Source organism: Salvelinus fontinalis, chromosome 11, assembly GCF_029448725.1.
Source record: "Salvelinus fontinalis isolate EN_2023a chromosome 11, ASM2944872v1, whole genome shotgun sequence".
Lineage (NCBI taxonomy): Eukaryota > Metazoa > Chordata > Actinopteri > Salmoniformes > Salmonidae > Salvelinus > Salvelinus fontinalis.
Genome location: NC_074675.1, coordinates 42,446,833 through 42,469,857, shown reverse-complemented (window position 1 = coordinate 42,469,857; position 23,025 = coordinate 42,446,833). Strand labels below are relative to the sequence as shown.

Sequence of the window (23,025 nt, the reverse complement as noted above, 5' to 3'; positions counted from 1 at the left end):
ATGCTACAACCCACCTGTTTGCAATATACCTGGGGGGGGGGGACTTTATTGTCCATTGGATAAACAGTAATTGAAACGCTGACTATGATGATGTCATAACTATGAGTCAGTAGAAACTGGTGAATCATTCATCTGGGTTGTCTGGTTGATGTGACTGTCCCTGTGTGTGTAAAAAAGTACAAGTTTGAGGAACAAAACAAAAATGAATAAATATAAGCCATTGCAAATAGTGCCTTTGGATAGAACTTTCTTTAATAATTTAACCAGCGACATGCAGAGGCCGACTCCATTGCACTCTTTTGATGAATCACCTCTCACGCAGTGTCTTACCTCACTTTGTGGAGCACCAACACACTCAGTGGACAGGACATTGACTTGACAGTGTGAGTGACGGCAGTAATTGATTCAGCATCACGACAAGGGTAAGCATGTTTACGTTAGCTTTATGAATAGGACCACTAGATATTGTATTATTTTGGAGAGTGTGCATAGGATTTTCACCAGCATCGTAGGGAAACTCAGACTCCGAAACAAACGGTGTGTCTTCACTTACCTATTCCATGCTTGTAGATACACACCCACCCTGTTGGGGCCCAGCTCCATTTTGGCAGGTTAATCAAGGACTGAGAGGAGATGTGGTCTTTTAGGCTAATGAGGGTTGCCGAGATGCTGTCATATCTCAGGTGTGTGTGTGTGTGTGTGTGTGTGTGTGGGTGTGTGTGTGTGTGTGTGTGTGTGTGTGTGTGTGTGGGTGTGACGAGTCAAGCGCTTAGCTCCGAGGACAACCACTAGCGGTGACAGGGCCGAGACGGCGGGTGTCATCATTACAGGCCCATTAAAGTGTTTCTCAGGGTTCAGCAGCCTCATCTTGAAGAGGCTCTTTGCCAGAGGGGCTGTGTTCTTAGGTCTCTAACACTAATTACCTCACTGCCGTGATATTTCATAGGAGAGATCGGGACACCGGCAACCGTTTTGCCATGTAAGGTTTTCTAATGAAGGGACAAGGGGAGGATGTGAAAAGAAAAGAGGTTCCTTGATTGGTTGGCTTTTGAAGTGTGCTTGAAGCTGACCCTTAAGCCTAATGTCAAATAATGTCAAATTGTAATGATCATCAAGTGAATATGGCTAAACTGACAATGACGGCACGCTACTAGCTTATATTCTTACTCTCCTGAGACTGATACTGTGGGGCTGAAATTCAATTATTTGTAGGCCTTTAAACCATTTGTGTCCTTTGCGTGAATGGCATATTAATTGGATTTCATTAGCAACAGGGGTGATACAAATGTGTGTATTTGCTCCTGTGCTGTAATTGTACAACATTTAATTTTGGCTAAAGTCTCCTTTGGCTGACTATGGTGGATAGTTGGTTCAGAACAGTCATATTAAAGCCACTGCATTTAAGTGGGGACTACATGGTATGCTTTCCCCACAGAAACGGACTACTGCATTTGGGGCCTCGGGCACCGACCTCCTTTATGAAAACAGATTTTGTTTTAGGTAAATGGCAAACTTCCTGCAATTGTGTTGAAAACATTTCTATTCTATACGTTTTGTCATGAGGCTATGAGAATATTTTGCAGATTTAAAGCAAATTTCCTGTTATTCTACACATTTTGCTGAGTGAGAATCTTACAGTTTTACAGCACATTTCCTGCAATTATAAATATTTTTGCTATCATATGCTATCTGGGGGCCCACAACCCCTCAAAATAAAAATCATATAATATGGTTGGAGGCCCCCTGGAGTTCGGGGGCTGCTGGACACGCGCCCTGCATAACTGTGGCTGGATAATAACCGCAGCACTTAAGGATCCAGAGTTACCATGTTTAGAAGAACTGTTTGACATTTAAATCGTAGTCCCATTAACCCTGCTGCTGCTATAAAAAGCGATGGTTTAATAGATAGAGAACTAGTGTTTCTTCTCAATTATTTGATTAACAGGGGTAGTATAAACTACACACTTATAATCTCTGAGGGTGATTCAGGGTTGTGTGATCTTTGTGGCATAACTGACTGAAATAAACTCAACAACTGAGACATAAACTGAACAAGTTCCACAGACATGTGACTAACAGAAATGGAATAATGTGACCCTGAACAAAGGGGGTTCAAAATCAAAAGTAACAGTCAGTATCTGGTGGCCACCAGCTGCATTAAGTACTGCAGTGCATCTCCTCCTCATGGACTGCACCAGATTTGTCAGTTCTTGCTGTGAGATGTTACCCCACTCTTCCACCAAGGGACTTGCAAGTTCCCGGAAATTTCTGGGGGGAATAGTCCTAGCCCTCACCCTCTGATCCAACAGGTCCCAGACGTGCTCAATGGGATTGAGATCCGGGCTCTTCGCTGGCCTTGGCAGAACACTGACATTCCTGTCTTGCAGGAAATCATGCACAGAACGAGCAGTATGGCTGGTGATGAGCCTGCAGGAAGGGTACCACATGAGGGAGGAGGATGTCTTCCCTGTAGCACACAGTGTTGAGATTGCCTGCAATGACAACAAGCTCAGTCCGATGATGCTGTGACACACCGCCCCAGACCATGACGGACCCTCCACCTCGAAATCGATCCCGCTCCAGAGTACAGGCCTCGTGTGTAACACTCATTCCTTCAACGATAAATGTGAATCCGACCAGCACCCCTGGTGAGACAAACCGGGACTCGTCAGTAAAGAGCACTTTTTGCCAGTCCTGTCTGGTCCAGCGATGGTGAGTTTGTGCCCATAGTCAACGTTGTTGCATCTGATGTCTGGTTACAAGCCCCCAGTCCAGCCTCTCTCAGCCTATTGCGGACAGTCTGAGCACTGATGGAGAGATTGTGCGTTCCTGGTGTAACTCGGGCAGTTGTTGTTGCCATCCTGTACCTGTCCCGCAGTTGTGATGTTTGGATGTACTGATCCTGTGCAGGTGTTGTTACACGTGGTCTGCCACTGCGAGGACTCTCAGCTGACCGTCCCGTAGCACTGTCTTAGGCGTCTCACAGTACGGGCATTGCAATTTATTGTCCTGGCCACATCTACATTCCTCATGTCTCATGGCAGCATGCCTAAGGCAAGTTCACGCAGATGAGCAGGGACCCTGGGCATCTTTTTTGTTTTGTTTTTCAGAGTCAGTAGAAAGGCCTCTTTAGTGTCCTACGTTTTCATAACTGTGACCTTAATTGCCTACAGTCTGTAAGTTGTTTGGATTTTTACGAATTATCTTTGAAGGACAGGGTCCTGAAAAAGGGACGTTAATTTTTTTGCTGAGTTTATAAGGACAGCACACACTCCTTTCTCTTATGGGTGAAATGTAGCCAGTTGTCTTCAGCTTCTGAATGTCTCACTCCTTCTTCCTCCTCTCCAGACAGCGTGGAGGATGAGTTGGAGCTTTCAGCCGTCCGCCATCGCCCCGAGGGCCTGGAGCAACTTGAGGCCCTGACTCGCTTCAACCGCAAGGAGCTGCAGATACTCTACCGAGGCTTCAAGAACGTAAGTGGGCCAGTTGAACCACGCATCCAAAATGCCATTAACCTGTCTAGGATCAGCGTGGCGCTAGCGGCACACCCCCCCCCCCCCCCCACTGAAAAACCAGTGCCGCGAAATTCAAAACAAATATTTTTTTTAAATATTTAACTTTCACACATTAAAGTCCAATACAGCTAATGAAAGACACAGATCTTGTGAATCCAGTCAACATGTCCGATTTTTAAAATGTTTTACAGGGAAGACACAATATGTAAAGATGTACATCTATTACCTAAAAACACATTAGCATAATCCACCATCTTTTATTTGTCCACCAACACCAGTAGCCATCACCAATTCGGCTAAACTAAGATATTTATAGCCCCTAACCAACAAAAAAACTCATTAGATGACAGTCTGATAACATATTTATGGTATGGGATAGGTTTTGTTAGAAAAAAGTGCATATTTCAGGTAGATGGCATAGGTTACAATTCCACCCACCGTCACAAATGGACTAGAAAAACTACTTAGAGCAACGTGTTTACCTACTTACTAATCATCAAACATTTCGTAAAAATACACAGCATACACGAATCGAAAGACACAGATCCTGTGAATACAGACAATATTTCAGATTTTCTAAGTGTCTTACAGCGAAAACACAATAAATCGTTATATTAGCGTAGCACATAGCACATAGCAGCCCAGCATTGATTCTAGCCAAAGTGAGCGATAAAAGTCAACATCGCCAAAAGATATTAATTTTTTCACTAACCTTCTCAGAATTCTTCCGATGACACTCCTGTAACATCATATTACACATTCCATATAGAGTTTGATCGCAAATGTTTATATTTAGCCACCAAAATCATGGTTAGACAATGTGAAATGTAGACAAGCTGGTCAGAAAAAGTCCTTGCGCCACTTAGACAGTGATCTACTCTTATACATAAATACTCATAAACGTGACTAAAAAATATAGGGTGGACAGGGATTGATAGACAATTTAATTCTTAATACAATTGCGGAATAACATTTTTTAATTTATCCTTACTTTTCAATACAGTTTGCGCCTAGCGAAGCTACGTCATAAAACATGGCGTCCTAAGCCACTAAAATGTTTCGACAGAAACACGATTTATCATAATAAAAATGTCCTACCTTGAGCTGTTCTTCCATCAGTATCTTGGGCAAAGGATCCTTTCTTGAGAGCAATCGTCTTTTGGTGGAAAGCTGTCCTCTTGCCATGTGGAAATGCCTACTGCGTTCGGGATGAACTGAAAAGCGTGCCCAACTATTCACATCGTTGCAAAAATAAATGTCCCAAAATCGCACTAAACGGATATAAATTGCTATAAAACGCTTTAAATTAACTACCTTATGATGTTTTTAACTCCCATAACGAGTAGAAACATGACCCGAGTAATATTACCCCCTTCACTAATGCTTGGAACAGGAGCGGGCCGGTGTCCTCTAGGCGCATGACGCAGCTCCAAAAGAATGACTAGCTTCAGGGTTTTTTCATTTGTGGGGCCTTTGAACGCGCAATCGACCCCATTGGAATCGTCATCACGTAAAGGCATCCAGGGGAAGACGTAAGAAGTGTCCGTACAGTCATAGCAATATCAGTGCCTTTTTAACTGACTTCAGAACAGTGGCCAACATTTCTGAAATCTGAATCCATGTCAGGGAAATTGCTGTAGAATGGGCTCTGTTCCACTTAGAGACAAAATTTCAACTCCTATAGAAACTATAGACTGTTTTCTATCCAATAATAATAATAAAATGCATATTGTACGATCAAGGATTTTGTGGGAAGCCGTTTCAAAAATTACCAAATTAGCATAAATAGTCTAAACAGCGCCCCCATCCCCAACAGGTTTAAGAGAACATGCATTGTCTCTTTTCTGTCTCTCCGTAAATGTCCTCCTCCAAATATACATGTAGTCAGACTCGTGTTTCCATTCTTAGACCGTTCTTACCATTGAGGACCACTTTGGAAACAAGTGTTTTTAATTAATAATTTTAAGTGCTTTCCTCTGGGTCCACATTGTACATACAGTTGAAGTCGGGAAGTTTACATACACTTAGGTTGGAGTCTTTAAAACTCGTTTTTCAACCACTCCACAAATTTTTTGTTAACAAACTATAGTTTTGGCAACAGACAGATTATTTCACTTATAATTCACTGTATCACAATTCCAGTGGGTCAGAAGTTTACATACACTAAGTTGACTGTGCCATTAAACAGCTTGGAAAATTCCAGAACATGAGGTCATGGCTTTAGAAGCTTTTGATAGGCTAATTGACATAATTTGAGTTAATTGGAGGTGTACCTGTGGATGTATTTCAAGGCCTACGTTCAAATGTAGTGCCTCTTTGCTTGACATCAAGGGAAAATCAAAATACATCAGCCAAGAATACACAAGTCTGGTTCATACTTGGGAGCAATTTCCAAACGCCTGAAGGTACCACGTTCATCTGTACAAACAATAGTACGCAAGTATAAACACCATGGGACCACGCAGCCGTCATACCGCTCAGGAAGGAGACGTGTCTCCTAGAGACACGCCTTCACATTCTTAAAATAAAGTGGTGATCCTAACTGACCTAAAACAGGGAATTTTTACTAGGATTAAATGTCAGGAATTGTGAAAAGGTGAGTTTAAGTGTATTTGGCTAAGGTGTTCAACTCTATGTGACCGACCGGGCTCGATTCCGTCTTATGTTGCAAATTTAGATTTTGTATTTTTTTGGGCAGTTTATTAAAGTAGAGACTTGGTATATGGTATATCATACACTATATTTGAGGAACAATGGGAAAGTAATTATGCTTTGAAAGTTGATAAACTTGTAACCTCATTTTTGAGACATGGCCCTTGGAATGTTTTGGGACACCTACTGGAGACCTCTTCTTTGTCTACACCCATTCAGCATCGTTCACACCCTCTTAAGCTTTAGCCCCACCCATCTCTTTAAGGATTCACATGTGAGGCCATGTATTAAACAACCAAAGATTTCAAGACTAAAGGCTGGTTTATACTATGGGTGTGTTCATAAATGTCATCTGGAGTGCCAGAGTGTGCTCTGGGTGTTCGTAAACTCAGAACGTTGTCAGATTGTCCATTCGTTTTGCTCTCGGAGCGTTCATAGAGCACACTGGACGCTCTGGCTGAGGAGTACGGTTGATCCGAGCATGCTGACCTAACATCAGCAGTCAAGCACACAAGCTAACACAAATGAGAGAACCGTTCACTCTGACCATTTTACTCGCCCTAGCAGAGCTGTTTTTATGTTATCCAGAGCGTTGGCTCGCCACCATTGGACACTGGAGCAGTGGAAACGCGTTCTCTGGAGTGATGAATCACGCTTCACCATCTAGCAGTCTGACAGACAAAACTGGGTTTGGCGGTTGCCAGGAGAACGCAACCTGCCCTAATGCATAGTGCCAACTGTAAAGTTTGGTGGAGGAGGAATAATTTTCTTGGGCTGTTTTTCCTGGTTCTGGCTAGGACCCTTAGTTCCAGTGATGGGAAATCTTAATGCTACAGCTACAATGACATTCTAGTTTGGGGATAGACGTTTCCTGTTTCAGCATGACAATTCCCCCTTGCACAAAGCAAGGTCCATCCAGAAATGGTTTGCTGAGATTGGTGTGGAAGAATTTGACTGGCCTGCACTGAGCCCTGACCTCGATCCCATCAAACACCTTTGGGATGAATTGGAAGTCCAATTGCAAGCCAGGCCTAATCCCCCAACATCAGTGCCCGACCTCACTAATGCTTTTGTGGCTAAATGGAAGCAAGTCCCCGCAGCAACGTTCCAACATCTAGTGGAAAGCCTTCCCAGAAGAGTGGACGCTGTTATAGCACCAAAGGGGTGACCAATTCCATATTAATGCCCATGATTTTATAATGAGATGTTCGATGAGTACGTGTCCACATACTTTAGGCCATGTAGTGTACCTCACTCGAGAATACTCAAGGATGAGTACTCAAGGAACAATTAGGTCACACCTCAAATGCATTCTACATACTATCTAATGACTAACGAACAATCAGGTCACACAAAGTTCTTTAGAGCGGCAAGTGTACAATAAAAAGGTCTTTGTCACCTCTGTTAAGAACTGTAATGAGATGACCCAGAATTAACTTGACCCAAATTGTCTGGTGACAAATGGGTAGGCCCACGGCCTATGACACCCGCATCCCGAGTGGCCCTGGTCCCGGTGGACACTACCCAGAGACCCTGTGATGCGCATAGGGGAAGTCTACCCATTAGCCCTTCACCACAGGAGACTGGAAATAAGGGCTGATAAGTTCTCTAATGCCTGAGACGGCTCTTAATTGTCACCATGTAGTCCCCTGACACCTTGTCCCTATGGAATCTCCCATCAAAACATTTTTAAGACCCCTTCCCCTACCTCTAGAGATTTTTGTTTTCTCTCCTCTTTCGCTAAGACTGTTTTAAGGTGACATTTGGTCTTGCATGTTCAATGATATTGGCTCGGCTTTATGGTCAGACGCGGTATGAAGGTTGTTTCTCGCATTGCCGACATCATCCCAGACTCCTGACAATAGCAACCCAATCTCCTCACGTCTGACCAATTCTTCCACACTGCTCAGGAATTCAGAGCTAGGGGATCGGCATGGGGCATCAGATTGCCATCTCAGATTATGACACTTTAAAATACATCAGTGGAGACGCCGCTGTTAAAACGTCTCAGTCAGTAGCTTGATTCTCCACATACACTTCCTTCCCCGACCTTGACGAGATGAGTCATTGTAAGGAATTTCACGTGCGGCTGGGTTTTGCATTCCACAAATTAGTTATGATTTTCTTCTCATGGATGAGTTCATTTCACAAGTTTATCAAATGAATACAGATACATTGAGTCATCTCAGACCCATTCAAACCCATATGTAGAGAAGTGCACTGTCATAGAGTAACAATATTGTGAGATTTTACTCTATGTTGATATTGATTGACAGACCAATCATATCAGCACACCAACATGCTGACAACATTCACTGGACATTTTTCTATTTGGCTTTAGTAGGTTTCCATTCTCCCCAAAATTGAGATGAGCTCTCTGGTCTCAGTGAGATTTATGTCACCATGATCGAGATGAACTTGACCTCACCTCACGGAATGTAAGTGGCCGTTTTTGCGGGTTCTCTAGCCCCTGCGTTTTGATGGAATCAATACAGAAAACATTTTAGCTGTCTCTTTCAGCAGGCTTGACCACTTTACCTGTCTTCGCTGGCCTTGATCAAACCCTCTCCTCTTGAGCTCTTAACAACTTTAGGTGCAGTGTGAACTCTATGTTCTCAGTGAAAAGCAAAACATGTAGCAATCTGTTGCGTGATCTCAAGTGAAGATGTTGTTGTTTAGGTGGTGGCTTACATTTTAGTCAATTGGCTTGATTCCAAACGGAAAACTTCCCACATTCTCCCTGCCCTTGTCGACTTGCCTTCATCACTCTGGAGGGACTGGATAAATTAAAGCAATATTATTGCATCTCTATACACATTTCTTTCATCTGGCCTCCTCAAATGTGCTAGGGCGACTCACTGCACTGCATAAAGGGCAGCGGTATGACGTTTCTTTGTTTGGGACCCAGCCATTCTTCATTACTTTGCCATTTAGTCACTATGTCCAATTAGTGTTGACATCTGTAACCTCGCAACAGTCTCTGGGGTTTCAAGGATAGTGTGAACACACTGCATTTCCACTCTGCGCGACTCACAACCATATTTTGATTGGCAGACAATAGGGCTGAAATAAGGGAAGCAGTTTAATGTCGCAACGTACTGTAACCATTCTGAGCATAATTACTGTACTCTGTATGGCCTCATGCAGCGTGAACAAGCAGTGTGGAGGGGATGGGAGGGTTGACAAGAACACAAAACACTGTTTTAATTAGCACTAGCTTTGCGAAACAACAAAGGCTCCAAATAAATATTGTCTACGTCGAACTTTGTGTCTGTACAACAGACACCTTGATTGGTTTAGTGATTAGGTTTGAAGTTGATTCAACACGGAGTATGCATGCCATGGAAGAACTGGGACCTTTTCAGCTTCCAGGAATTATGTACAGATCCTTGCGCCATGGGGCAGTGCATTATCATGCTAAAACATGAGGTGATGGCGGCGGATGAATAGCACGGCAATGGGCCTCAGGATCTCGTCACGGTATCTCTGTGCATTCAAATTGTCATCGCTAAATGCAATTGTGTACGTTGTCCGTAGCTTATACCTGCCCATTCCATAACCCCACCGCCACCATGGGGCACTCTGTTCACAACGTTGACAACAGCAAACCGTTCCCCCACACAACGCCATACACGTAGTTGTGAGGCCGGTTGGACATAATGCCAAATTCTCTTAAGCGATGTTGGAGGTGGCTTAAGGTAGAGGAATTAATATTCAATTATCTGGCAACAGCTCTGGTGGGCATTCTTGCAGTCAGCATGCCAATTCCACGCTCCCTCAAAACTTGAGACATCTGTGGCATTGTGTTGTGTGAAAAAAATTCACATTTTAGAGTGTTCCTTTATTGTCCCCAGCACAAGATGCATCTGTGTAATGATAGTGCTGTTTAATCAGCTTCTTGATATCTTGGCAAAGGATATCTTGCTGTTTAACCAATTTGTGCACACAATTTTAGAGAAATAAGCTTTTTTGTGTTTATGGAAATTCAGGGATTTTCAGCTCATGAAACATGGGACCAACACTTTACATGTTGCGTTTATATATTTGTTTAGTGTAATAGCTTATATGGAGATTGTCTGACAAACAAATATCTGAGGTATAGTATATTAGAATTACTGCAATATCCATGATTATGCATTTGTAAAATACAGTGCCTTCAGAAAGTATTCACACTTTTTCCATATTTGGTTGTTACAGCCTGAAATTAAATGGATTCAATGTTGTGTCACTGACCTACACACAATTCCCCATAATGTCAAAGTGGAATTATGTTTCTAGAAATGTTTCCAGATTCTTTAAAAAGATAGAGCTGAAATGTCTTGAGTGGCAAGCCTAAATAAGTTAAGGAGATAAAAATGTCCTTAAAGTCCCATAATAAGTTGGACTCTGTGTGCAAGAATAGTGTTTAACATGATTTTTGAATAACTACCTCATCTATGTACCCCACACATACAATTATCTGTAAAGTCCCTCAGACGAGCAGTGAATTTCAAACACATATTCAACCACAAGGACCATGGAGGTTTTCCAATATTATTATGATTATTTTTTATTTATTTCACCTTTATTTAACCAGGTAGGCCAGTTGAGAACAAGTTCTCATTAACAACTGCGACCTAGCGAAGATGAAACAAAGCAGTGCGACACAAACAACAACACAGAGTTACACATGGAATAAACAAACGTAGGGTTAATAACACAATATAAAAAGTCTATATACAGTGTGTGCAAATGGCGTGAGGAGGTAAGGCAATAAATAGGCAATAGATACGAAGTAATTACAATTTAGCAAATTAACAATGGAGTGATAGATGTGCAGATGATGATGTGCAAGTAGAAATACTGGTGTGCAAAAAAGTGAATAAAAACAATATGCGGATGAGGTAGGTAGATTGGATGGACTGTGTACAGCTGCAGCGATCTGTAAGCTGCTCAGATAGCTGATGCGGAAAGTTAGTGAAGGAGATATAAGTCTCCAACTTCAGCGATTTTTGCAATTCGCAATTCGTTCCAGTCATTGGCAGCAGAGAACTGGAAGGAAAGGCGGCCAAAGGAGGTGTTGGCTTTGGGGACGACCAGTGAGATATACCTGCTGGAGCGCGTGTTACGCAAAGAAGGGCAGCTATTGGTAGATGGGTAAAAAAAAGCTGACATTGAATATCCATTTGAGCATGGTGAAGTTATAAATTACACTTTTGATGGTGTATCAATACACCCAGTCACTACAAGATAAAGGCGTCTTTCCTAACTCAGTTAGGATAGATAGAATAGATAGAAAACTGAGGATGGATCAACAACTTTGTAGTTAGTCCACAATACTAACCTAAAGAACAGAGTGAAAAGAAGGAAGCCTAAGTGTGAAAGAAGGAAGACTGTGCAATTTTTTTCCCATTAAGGCACTGAAGTAAAACTGCAAAAGATGTGGCAAAGAAATACATTTTATGTCCTGAATGTGAAGTGTTATTTTTGGGCAAATCCAACACAAGACATCACTATGTACCACTTCATATTTTCAAGCATGGTGGTGGCTGCATCATGTTATGGGTATGCTTGTCATCGACAGGGACTAGGGAGTGTTTTAGGATAAAAAGAGAAGGAGTAGAGGCAAAATCCTAGAGGAAAACCTGGTTCAGTCTGCTTTCCAACAGACACTGGGAGACACATTTTCCTTTCAGCAGGACAATAACCTAAACCACAAGGCCAAATATACACTGGAGTTGCTTACCAAGAAGAAAGTGAATGCTCCCGAGTGGCGTAGTTACAGTTTAAACTTAAATCGGCTTTAATCTATGGCAAGACTTGAAAATGGCTGTGTGGCAATAATCATCTACCAACTTGACACAGCTTGAAGAATTTTTAAAAGAATAATGTGGAAATATTGTTCAATCCAGGTGTGCAAAGGCTCTTAGAGACTTACCCAGAAAGACTCACAGCTGTAATCGCTGTCAAAGGTGATTCTAAAATGTATTGATTCAGGGGTGTGAATACTTATGTAAATTCGATATTTCTGTATTTCATTTTCATTAAATTAGCATAAAAAAAAAATCTTAAAACATGTTTTTACTTCGTCATTATGTGGTATTGTGTGGCGATGGGTGAGAAAAATATACTATTCAATCCATTTTGAGTTCAGGCTGTAACACAATAAAATGTGTAATAAGTCAAGGGGTATGAATACTTTCTGAAGGCACTGTATATGTGATCATTATTACTTTGACACCCTCATTGTGTAACCTACAATTCCCAACACAGGACTTTTAAAGCCAGGACTAGATCAAGCTTAGACAGACAGAATAAGCGGTGGACTGTATACCCAGTATATCCTAGTAAGACAATCCTCAGAGAGGTAAGATGTTAACACCACAACACACTTCATAGCTCCCTTACAGTTAACTTGTGACAGAATCAGGTCACAAAACAGCCAAAAGAAAAACTGGACACAAACTTAAATTCAAACTTTGTGTTCTCGCCTGCTTTCCGGGTAAATCGAGGGTCTTCTCGACCTAAGCTAATCACAGGATATTAAAAGGGGTTTATGAAACAACAAAGATCTAGCTTTTCCCCTCGTTCCCCCAAAACCATGAGCCATCTGGGGACCCAAACACGTGGGTCCCGGGGTACTTACTACCCTACCCACCCAGGGTAAACTGTTCCTCCATCTCTCTTCTGCAGACTCGGTCATATCAGAGACCATCTGAGACAATTGAGCAGACACTGAGGTGTAAAGTTACAGTATGCCTGGAGCGCACTCACTGGTAACTTTGGTGCAAACTTTTACAACTCAAACCTCTCTTGATCTTGCGCCTGTTGTGCAAGGTTCTGAGGAGTTTTAGATGTTATTTGAGGAAAAGTATTGCCTGAAACTTGAATACTCGTGGTAGGCTTTAGCTCAGTGGGGAAACACATTGACGCTCATACACACAAACGTGTGTGCTGATCAAAAGTCTGCTGGTGTTAATGTGATTTGCTCCTTGTCAAGGCATGCAGCCCTGCTCTTAAAGTCTAAGGGTGCCACCTACCAGCTGTGTTTATGTAGTTGGTCCTCACCCACAAATATCGAAACAACAGCTGTGGCCCACACAATTATCACCCTTCACTCTCTCCCTTGGAGTTGTATACAGTGTTTGCATGCATGTACAAGTTCTACAAATGTTGTAAATATTTGTGTCGACTATCATTAAGTGACCTTTTGTGGCCAATTAGCACTTTGTTTGTGTAAGTTAATTGTGTTTGTGTCAAGTTCATTCAGTTTGCAACACGATCATTTAAGTAAATTTTGTTTCTATCAAAGTTTTTCATTGTTGTTTTGGGCTATTGCGCCTCAGTGACACTGTAACGGATGTGAAATGGCTAGCTAGTTAGCGGGTACGCGCTACTAGCGTTTCAATCAGTTACGTCACTTGCTCTGAAACCTAGAAGTAGTGTTGCACCTTGCTCTGCAAGGGCCGCGGCTTTTGTGGAGCGATGGGTAACGATGCTTCGTGGGTGTCAGTTGTTGATGTGTGCAGAGGGTCCCTGGTTCGCGCCCGTGTCGGGGCGAGGGGACGTACTAAAGTTATACTGTTACACCACCATAGCAATGAAATGTGTTGCCTCAGTAAATGAATACTCATTCAGAACCATAAGAGACCAACCTGGAAAGCTACTACAACCACTACTTTATGTAGTCTTTACACCGTTCAACTTGATGGATTATTTCAACATTGCTCAGGCCCATGTTTCATTTATTTAGTGGTCTTCCCTTTTTTGCCCATAATTATTTCACAATGGTCATCCGTTTCCAAACAGTGGGAGATGTATGGTATTATATACAGTAGACAGTTTGGGGTTGCATGAGTTGTGAGGTGGTGGTTTGTTACTACGCCGATAAAAGACAATATTCACCCGGAACTTTGTGTGAATGGACTTTCTCAAATAGTACTTTAGTAACCCTGCTAGAGGCTATATAAGGAACCATCCCCACATGCCTGCCGTTTATCTTGCTCCTTTTACGGAGACAAAGCTTTGTTACATTGTGAGCTGTGAATGTTTTCGAAGCACATAGCTTAAGTGTTATCATTGTTATCAGCAGCCCAACAGGGGGTTGGTGAGACCTTAATGAGCGGCAGGTAGCCTAGTGGTTAAGAGCGTTGGGCCAGTAACAGAAAGGTTGCTGGTTTGAATCCCCAAGCCAACTAAGGGGAAAATCTGCCAATGTGCCCTTGAGCAAGACACGTAACCCTAATTTCTCCTGCAAGTTGCTGTGGTCTAAGAGCGTCTGCTAAATGACTACAATGTAAATATGGTGTCTTGAGCTGGGAATCCATTCATGTCCTTCTGATTACAAAATGAGACACAAGTAATGATATTGTATGTATGTGCATGCATTGCAAGATTTATATTCTAGTTCTGTCTTGTACAGAGGCAAGATAAAAATGGAAGTGTACGCTACTGTTCATTGTTTAACAACAAATTATTCATGTCAATGATTGATCTTTTTAGACGGTGTCCTTGGTGGATTTCTAAACCAAAATGGATTTTTTTTTTTCAGTATTCTACTCTGTATGAAAAGTTAGCTCTATTACCTAAAGGCTAGCTCCAGAAGCCTACATGATAGGCTAATACAATTCTTAAGGGCTTCAATGTCAAACATTATAGATTTCCATTTAGCAGACAAGGGCAGGATACTGTATAGCTATTTGACTTGAGGAAGGAGCCAAGCCTCATTTTTCTCTCAAAGGACACCATTTTAAAATCCCTCTGTATTTTCCCGTTTCCCTTTTGGGTATAATGGTCGATACACTTTTCCCCACGCTCACTCAAGGGTGTGGGCAGCAGGTAGCCTAGTGGTTAAGAGTGTTGGGCCAGTAATTGAAAGGTTGCTGGTTTGAATCCCCGCGCAGACTAGGTGAAAAATGTGTTGATGTGCCCTTGAGCAAGTCACTTAAACCCTAGTTGCTCCTGTACATTGCTCTGGATAAGAGCAACTACTAAAAATGAAAGGTTGATAATGGCCAGCCAAATGCATCTGATATGCAAGCCATACTGTAGTTCTTTGCAATTATATGAAAAACACTTCCCACAGATTGCCAGTGTATTTGCAGGAAACATGTTTCATAAACTCTTATTGTTTTTTGGTTTCATTTGACTTTTGGCCCTCTTTCAGTACTGTATGCGAGGACTATGAAAGTGTATGTTTTATCTGGTTGAAGCTTTTCATAGTTTCATATAGGGAAGGTTTAGAAAACACAACCCAATAAGGCATAGTAACAGCAAAATGTTCTTACCTTCACATAGCTTATGTATATATTTTCTTTTTCACTTTCAAGCGTTTGCCCCCCCCCCCCCCCAGCTACAGTATCCTGGCATCCCGGGTCCCATTTACTGTAAATCAAGAAAACCACTGTCCAAATGCATGAATTGTGTAAAAAGAGAATGTCAACCAATGTTTGTATGTATCACCTCACCTTGATATGGTCTCTCTTATGAATTCCTGCAACCCCATATTGCCTTGCCTAAGGGTCGATTCTTGTATTGAAAATGTGGGTAGTCTATTCCCTCATACCTTTTTGTTGAGAGATTGTCAGCACGGGTGAAATATTTTCCTGTGGTGAAAAACGCACTCCCAAAATTGAATAGCCGGGCCGTGTGAATGCTGGCTGGTAATACGTCGATAATGAAAACAAGGCTTCCCCGCCTCCAACACATCTCAATGCTGAGGTTATGCGCTAACAACACTCTTCTCTGGATGTTTCTTTTTCTGAAAAGACTGGCTTTTGAAAAGTTGCATAAGAGTACTCATATAAGTGTCTCTTAGGTTTATGAATGGGGCCAGACGTCTACAGCTTGGTAGCTTTAAAACCTCTACAGAGTACCTAACCCGGATCCGGGGGCACCCCCCACACCCCCCACACTGATTAGCATCGCTAGCATAGCGTCACAATTAAATAGTAGCATCTAAATATCATTAAATCACAAGTCCAAGACACCCAATGAAAGACACAGATCTTGTGAATAAAACCACCATTTCAGATTTTTTAAATGTTTTACAGGGAAGACACAATATGTAAATCTATTAGCTAAACACGTTAGCAAAATGACACCATTTTCTTACTCCAACAGTTTCTTACTCCATCAGGTGCTATCACCAATTCGGCTAAACTAAGATATTGATAGCCACTAACTAACAAACAAATTCATAAGATGACAGTCTGATAACATATTTATGGTATAGCATAGTTTTTTTTTTTTAAATGTGCATTTTTCAGGTATAAATCACAGTTCTACATTGCAGCTGCAATCTGATATAGTGCTGATGCAGCTAGAACAATTACAGAGACCAACGTTATATAACTAATTACTTGTCTTAAAACATTTCAGAAAAAATACACAGCGTACAGACATTGAAAGCCCAACATCTGGTGAATCCAAACAATATTTCAGATTTTTTAAATGTTTTATAGCGAAAACAAAATGTATCGCTAAATTAGCATAACCAGGCCAGCCAGAACCGGCTGGACGCGCCCGACCAGTTCACATGCACGACAGATATATGAAATAACATCGTAAATTGGGTCTTACTATTGCTGGTCTTTCATCAGAATGTTGATCAAGGTGTCCTTAGTCCTGATGAGTCGTTCAATCCATTCACAATGGCAACCTCCCCTCTTCATTTAGCCTGGGTACTGGTCGACTGGCACGGTCCATGTCCAAAGTTAAAAAACTCAAAGAACGGAACACGGCAAAACTCCCGAAAAAATTCTAATAATCTGATTAAACTATATTGAAAAAACATACATTACGGTGATATGGTCACATGTATCAAACAAACTTCGACACGGAGATAGTTTTCATCCGTAACGTCAGCATAACAAAAGACAATGCCACCTCTGAAAACGCGCATTTCAGAAACCGGAAGTTGTCGGTCACGCTAAAGAAATAGGTCTTATTTCACGTCAGTACAAGATAAACAAAAAATTTCTCCTCTGACGTCTTCCAGACACCCAGAGGAAGAAGAAGGAAGTGTGATTCGGGTCATAGGTCGCGTGACCATATATAGGCAGAGCGTTGAAGCGAGCATACACATCTTGCAATCTTCTTCTGGCTCAGGGAAAGTGCTGTGAAATGACCTGTGTTTGACTCAGAGACTCAATTGGAACGGTTTTAGAAACCATAGCTTGTTTTCTATCCAATGGTATATGGTTATATGCATATAGTAACAGCAATAATTGAATAAGAGGCAGTTTAATCTGTAGAGGCAATTATGCTAATGCGAAACAGCACCCCCTGTATTCTCAAGAAGTTAAAAAGGCCTTGGATGAGAAATTGGTCGGAGCTTGGCTTGCATTTTCCTTTATTCTTGGATTTGGACAACATTGAATGGGCCATTTAATTTTTACTCCAAAGCACTGAATGAAATCAGAGCCTTTTATGTATAGTTTCTCCTCATATACAGTGGAAAGCTGAATCAACTGTATCGTGCCAATGAAAGGCTACGGCGGTCCTTTTCACATCAGTAGAAAGGATTGCTTCTATCACGTCTTGCAGCATAGGAGGTTGTCAGAGGTTTTCTAGAGGCAAACTGGGAATACCTTGTTGGCCTGAAGAAAAGACCCTCTGTTCAAATCAACTAGCCTTTTGAAAACATGTTTTAATTGAGAAACATTTAAAGCTACAGACCTTAGTTGCTACATCCATTTTTGGACATATAAATGAATGATAGATACCCATTGATTCTTGAAGAATATAACTTAGAAATGCCTCATGAGCCCAAATAAGCTTGTTTTAGTCCAGTGTTTGTAAACAATGTAAATGTAAACACACTGTATACCCTCAAAACATTAAGATTTCTAATGAATTATGGAATGATATTTCCTTTTTCCTTTGCAGGAGTGCCCTAGTGGCGTGGTCAATGAGGACACCTTCAAAGTCATCTACTCCCAGTTCTTCCCACAGGGAGGTATGTTGACACATCTGGTGAGAATTGTTCTGCTTGACAAATGGCTCCCACCATCCATACTGCTTTAGGGCTGAAATATTTAACCCTGGGTTGTGTTCAATATCCACAAAATGGGAGAAAAAGGCTTTGAAACAGAGAATATACTACTTAAACTTCTCCAAAAAGTTTGGTTGTTTTCCGTTTCAAAACACTTTCTGTTTTTACCTATTGAACACGACCCTGGTTGGGGAAGCTTCTAGATCAGCTGGAGGTTCTTGTTTCTTTTCAACTCTTTTACTGCATTCTGTAATCAACTTGATTGATTATCTCAAGCAATGTCTCCATTTTAGGCATAGGAGGCAGACAAAAAATGTTAAAAAAGGTAATGAGAAGGAATAGAAGAATATCGCATTACAAAATGGAAATCAAATAAAATCTAATTTTATTTGTCACTAAGTGTAGAACTTAATGAAATGCTTACTTTACAAGCCAACAATGCAGTTAAGAAAAATAAATGGTGAGTAAAAAATAGATAAATAACAAATAATTAAATAGCAGCAGTAAAATAACAGTAGCAAGGCTACATACAGGGGGTACCGGTACAAAGTCAATGAGCGGGGGCATTGGTTAGTCGAGGTAATTGAGGTAATATGTATATGTAGGTAGAGTAAAAGTGACTATGCAAAGATAATAAACAGAGAGTAGCAGCAGCGTAAAAGAGGAGGGGGGGGACAATGCAAATTAGTCTGGGTAGCCATTTGATGAGCTATTCAGGAGTCTTATGGCTTGTGGGGGTAGAAGCTGGAAGCCTTTTGGACCTAGACTTGGCGCTCCGGTACCACTTGCTGTGCGGTAGCAGAGAGAACAGTCTATGACTAGGGTGGCTGGAGTCTTTGACAATTTTTAGGGCCTTCCTCTGACACGGGAAGCTTGGCCCCAGTGATGTACTGGGCCGTATGCACTACCCTCAGTAGTGGCTTGCGGTCAGAGGCCGAGCAGTTGCCATACCAGGCAGTGATGCAACCAGTTAGGATGCTCTTGATGGTGAAGCTGTAGAACTTTTTGAGGATCTGAGGACCCATGCCAAATCTTTTCAGTCTCCTGAGGGGGAATAGATTTTGTCGTGCCCTCTTCACGACTGTCTTGGTGTGTTTGAACCATGATATTTTGTTGGTGATGTGGACACCAAGGAACTTGAAGCTCTCAATCTGCTCCACTACAGCCCCATCGATGAGAATGGGGGTGTGCTCGGTCCTCCTTTTCCTGTAATCCACAATCATCTCTTTTGTCTTGTTCACGTTGAAGGAGAGGTTGTTATCCTGGCACCACACGGCCAGGTCTCTGGTCTCGTCCCTATAGGCTGTCTCATCGTTGTTGCCGATCAGCCCTACCACTGTTGTATCGACGGCAAACTTAATGATGGTGTGCAGTCATGAGTGAACAGGGAGTACAGGAGGGGACTGAGCACGCACCCCTGGGGGGCCCCCGTGTTGAAGATCAGCGTGGCAGATATGTTGTTACCTACCCTTACCACCTGGGGCGGCATGTCAGGAAGTCCAGGATCCAGTTGCAGAGGGAGGTGTTTAGTCCCAGGCTCCTTACCTTAGTGATGAGCTTTGAGGGCACTATGGTGTTGAACGCTGAGCTGTAGTCAATGAATAGCATCCTCACATAGGGGATCCTTTTGTCCATGTGGGAAAGGGAAGTGTGGAGTGCAATAGAGATTGCATCATCTGTGGATCTGTTGGGGCGGTATGCAAATTGGAGTGGGTCTAGGGTTTCTGGGATAATGGTGTTGATGTGAGCCATGACCAGCTTTTCAAAGCACTTCATTGCTACAGACGCGAGTGCTATGGGTCGGTAGTCATTTCGGCGGGTTACCTTAGTGTTCTTGTGCACAGGGACTATGGTTGTCTGCTTGAAACATGTTGGTATTACAGACTCAGTCAGGGACAGGTTGAAAATACACTTGCCAGTTGGTCAGCGCATGCTTGGAGTACACGTCCTAGTAATCCGTCTGGCCCTGCGGCCTTGTAAATGTTGACCTGTATAAAGGTCTTACTTACATCGGCTACGGAGAGCGTGATCACACAGTTGTCCGGAACAGCTGATGCTCTCATGTCTGCTTCAGTGTTATTTGCCTCGAAGCGAGCATAGAAGTAATTTAGCTTGTCTGGTAGGCTGGTGTCACTGGGCAGCTCACGGCTGTGCTTCCCTTTGTAATCTGTAATAGTTTGCAGGCCCTGCTACATCCAACGAGCGTCGGAGCTGGTGTAATACAATTCAATCTTAGTCCTGTATTGACGCTTTGCCTGTTTGATGGTTGGTCGGAGGGCATAGCGGAATTTCTTATAAGCATCTGGGTTAGAGTGTCGGTCCTTGAAAGCGGCAGTGCTACCCTTTAACTCAGTGCGGATGTTGCCTGTAATCCATGGCTTCTGGTTGGGGTATGTACGTACAGTCACGTACAGGAATCAGGAGGATATATGGTCAGATTTGCCAAATGGACGGCGAGGGAGAGCTTTGTACGCGTCTCTGTGTTTGGAGTAAAGGTGGTCTAGAGTTTTTTTTTCCCTCTGGTTGCACATTTAACATGCTGGTAGTAATTAGTTTAAACAGATTTAAGTTTCCCTGCATTAAAGTCCCCTGCCACTAGGAGCGCTGCCTCTGGATGGTGTTTTCCTGTTTGCTTATGGCCTTATACAGCTCATTGAGTGCGGACTTAGTGCCAGCTTCGGTTTGTGGTGGTAAATAGACAGCTATGAAAAATCTAGATGAAAACTCTCTTGGTAATAGTGTTGTCTACAGCTTATCATGAGATACTCTACCTCAGGTCAGAAAAACCTCAGGACTTCCTTACTATTAGATTTCATGCAACAGCTGTTGTTTACAAATATAGACCGCCACCCCTTGTCTTACCGGAGGCGGCTGTTCTACCTTGCCGATGCAGGGTAAACCCCGCCAGCTGTACGTTATTCATGTTGTCGTTCAGCCACGACTCGGTGAAACTTAAGATATTACAGTTACTAATGTCCCGTTGGTAGATAATTCGTGATCGTAGCTCATCTATTTTGTTATCCAATGATTGTATGTTGGCTAATAGGACTGATGGTAGAGGCAGTTTACCCACTCGCCGTCGGATCCTTACAAGGCACCCCGACCTACGTCCCCGATATCTCAGTCTCTTTCTCATGCAAATCACAGGGATTTGGGCCTTGTCGGGTGTCTGAAGTAGATCCTTCGCGTCCGATTCGTTAAAGAAAACATATTTGTCCAATGAGTAATCGCTGTCCTGATATCTAGAAGCTCAAAATACAAAAATAAGTTGCAAATAACGCAAATAAAACCACACAATCGCACAATTGGTTAGGAGACCGTAAAATGTCAGCCATCTCCTCCGGCACCATTATATCTGAAGACCGTTTCATGTTTTTCTTTCGCTTTTGCTGTTTTATCCGGGTTGTTCTTAAATTACGGTGGCGTTTGGGCAAGACAGTGTGGAAAATTCACTTCATTTTTCTAGATTGTTTATTTATTTAAAATGTATTTGGGTACTTCTTCCCATTCTAAATCAACTAATATGGTAGCTTAATGACTTTAAATTATGTTTATCATTATGATAACATTGTGCCACCAGTAGGAGAGGTAACACCAATGATGGTAACACCAATGAGACATTTTTGGTAAACTGAAATGGAGGCCACAAATTCTCAAATCTAAGGTCATCAAACCTTTAAAAATAATTTACTAAAGAGATATGATTAATAATTTTGCTTACAATGTTATTTCCCTTGATTTAAATTGAGTAACACCAAGTGACACTGGATTTAGACACCAAATTATCAAAGAAATCCTATCACCAGTGGGACAAGCCAATTTGCTAGCCCCCAGTAGTTTCTACAATGCATACAAATATATATTTTGCAGTATAAAGGACTTACATATGTTTTCTCATTAAATAACAGTTAAATAAATGACAAAATACATTTTCCATTTTAAGTGTTTTTTCATTGTCTCAAAGTCAAGGGACAGCATTTACCAATACAATTCAAGAATGACCCCTCCCTTACTGACTAGGAATAGGGGGTGAAAAACGCTTAGCCCATTTTATAATGAGGTTTTCCTTTGCCCGGACCAAATGTGCTTTTGCTTTTGATTATCCAGTGGAATTGGGTCATTGCAATTGGTCTACCTGGAAAAAAGAGGGGTTTTGGTTCTTGGAAATAAGCGCCTGGACTTTCTATGGCATATCGATATTCAGTTCATTTAGAGTTCACACTGCCCTGAGGTAATATTTTTCTACTCTGAAGTTCTCCCCAGGTTCTAATTCACACATGATGTTTAAAAAAAAAAAAACTATAAGACACTGTATCAAATAAGACAAATGACGAAGAACACTGGTGAATGTGTCCCCCAATTCACTTTTATATGATGTCTCCATAACCATATAAATATATGGCTCTGGTTGCTCTTCATTACAGAAAGAGAGACCAAACTCTGTGTGAACTCTGAGGATATGGGTAGATCTGTCGACCGCTGTAAAACACATATCTTCATTTATTTTACAATAATACAGTACAAGAGCCTATAGTACGTTAGAAACCTAATCAAAATAGCGTTTCTATACAAACTGTATGTGTATAACAGTAGTGTGTGGCAGCCAAACTCACACAAAGATCAATTCTCCTCAACAGTAGCTCTTTGCTGTATTCTTTGACAGTCTCTCTGGTCATGGTCTTTAAAAGTTTTGAAATATCATGTAGTCTAGAATCAAACTTTGCTGTGGCTGGGGTTGTGGAAGCTGTAGGCACGGAGTGCATTAGGTCCACTCGATTTAGCCACAGATCTCCCGGTCCGCCCGGTAGGTAGAGTTTGTCTTTTCAGACAAACTAAAATGGTTCAAAATGGGAACACTTTGTCTACCCGGTGCGCAGGGCTTTT

The 23,025-nt window shown here is 41.9% G+C and overlaps 1 protein-coding gene across 6 annotated transcripts in view; it reads left to right on the top strand.

Moving 5' to 3' along the window:
- Positions 1 to 23,025, top strand: part of LOC129865742 (Kv channel-interacting protein 4-like) — a 259,212-nt gene that overhangs the window by 224,228 nt on the left and 11,959 nt on the right. For all 6 annotated transcript variants that reach the window (XM_055938729.1, XM_055938732.1, XM_055938728.1 and 3 more), the window contains 2 exons: positions 3,349 to 3,473; positions 18,036 to 18,105. In XM_055938729.1, the coding sequence (XP_055794704.1) occupies positions 3,349 to 3,473; positions 18,036 to 18,105 (195 nt within the window). The remainder of the gene's footprint in view (positions 1 to 3,348; positions 3,474 to 18,035; positions 18,106 to 23,025) is intronic.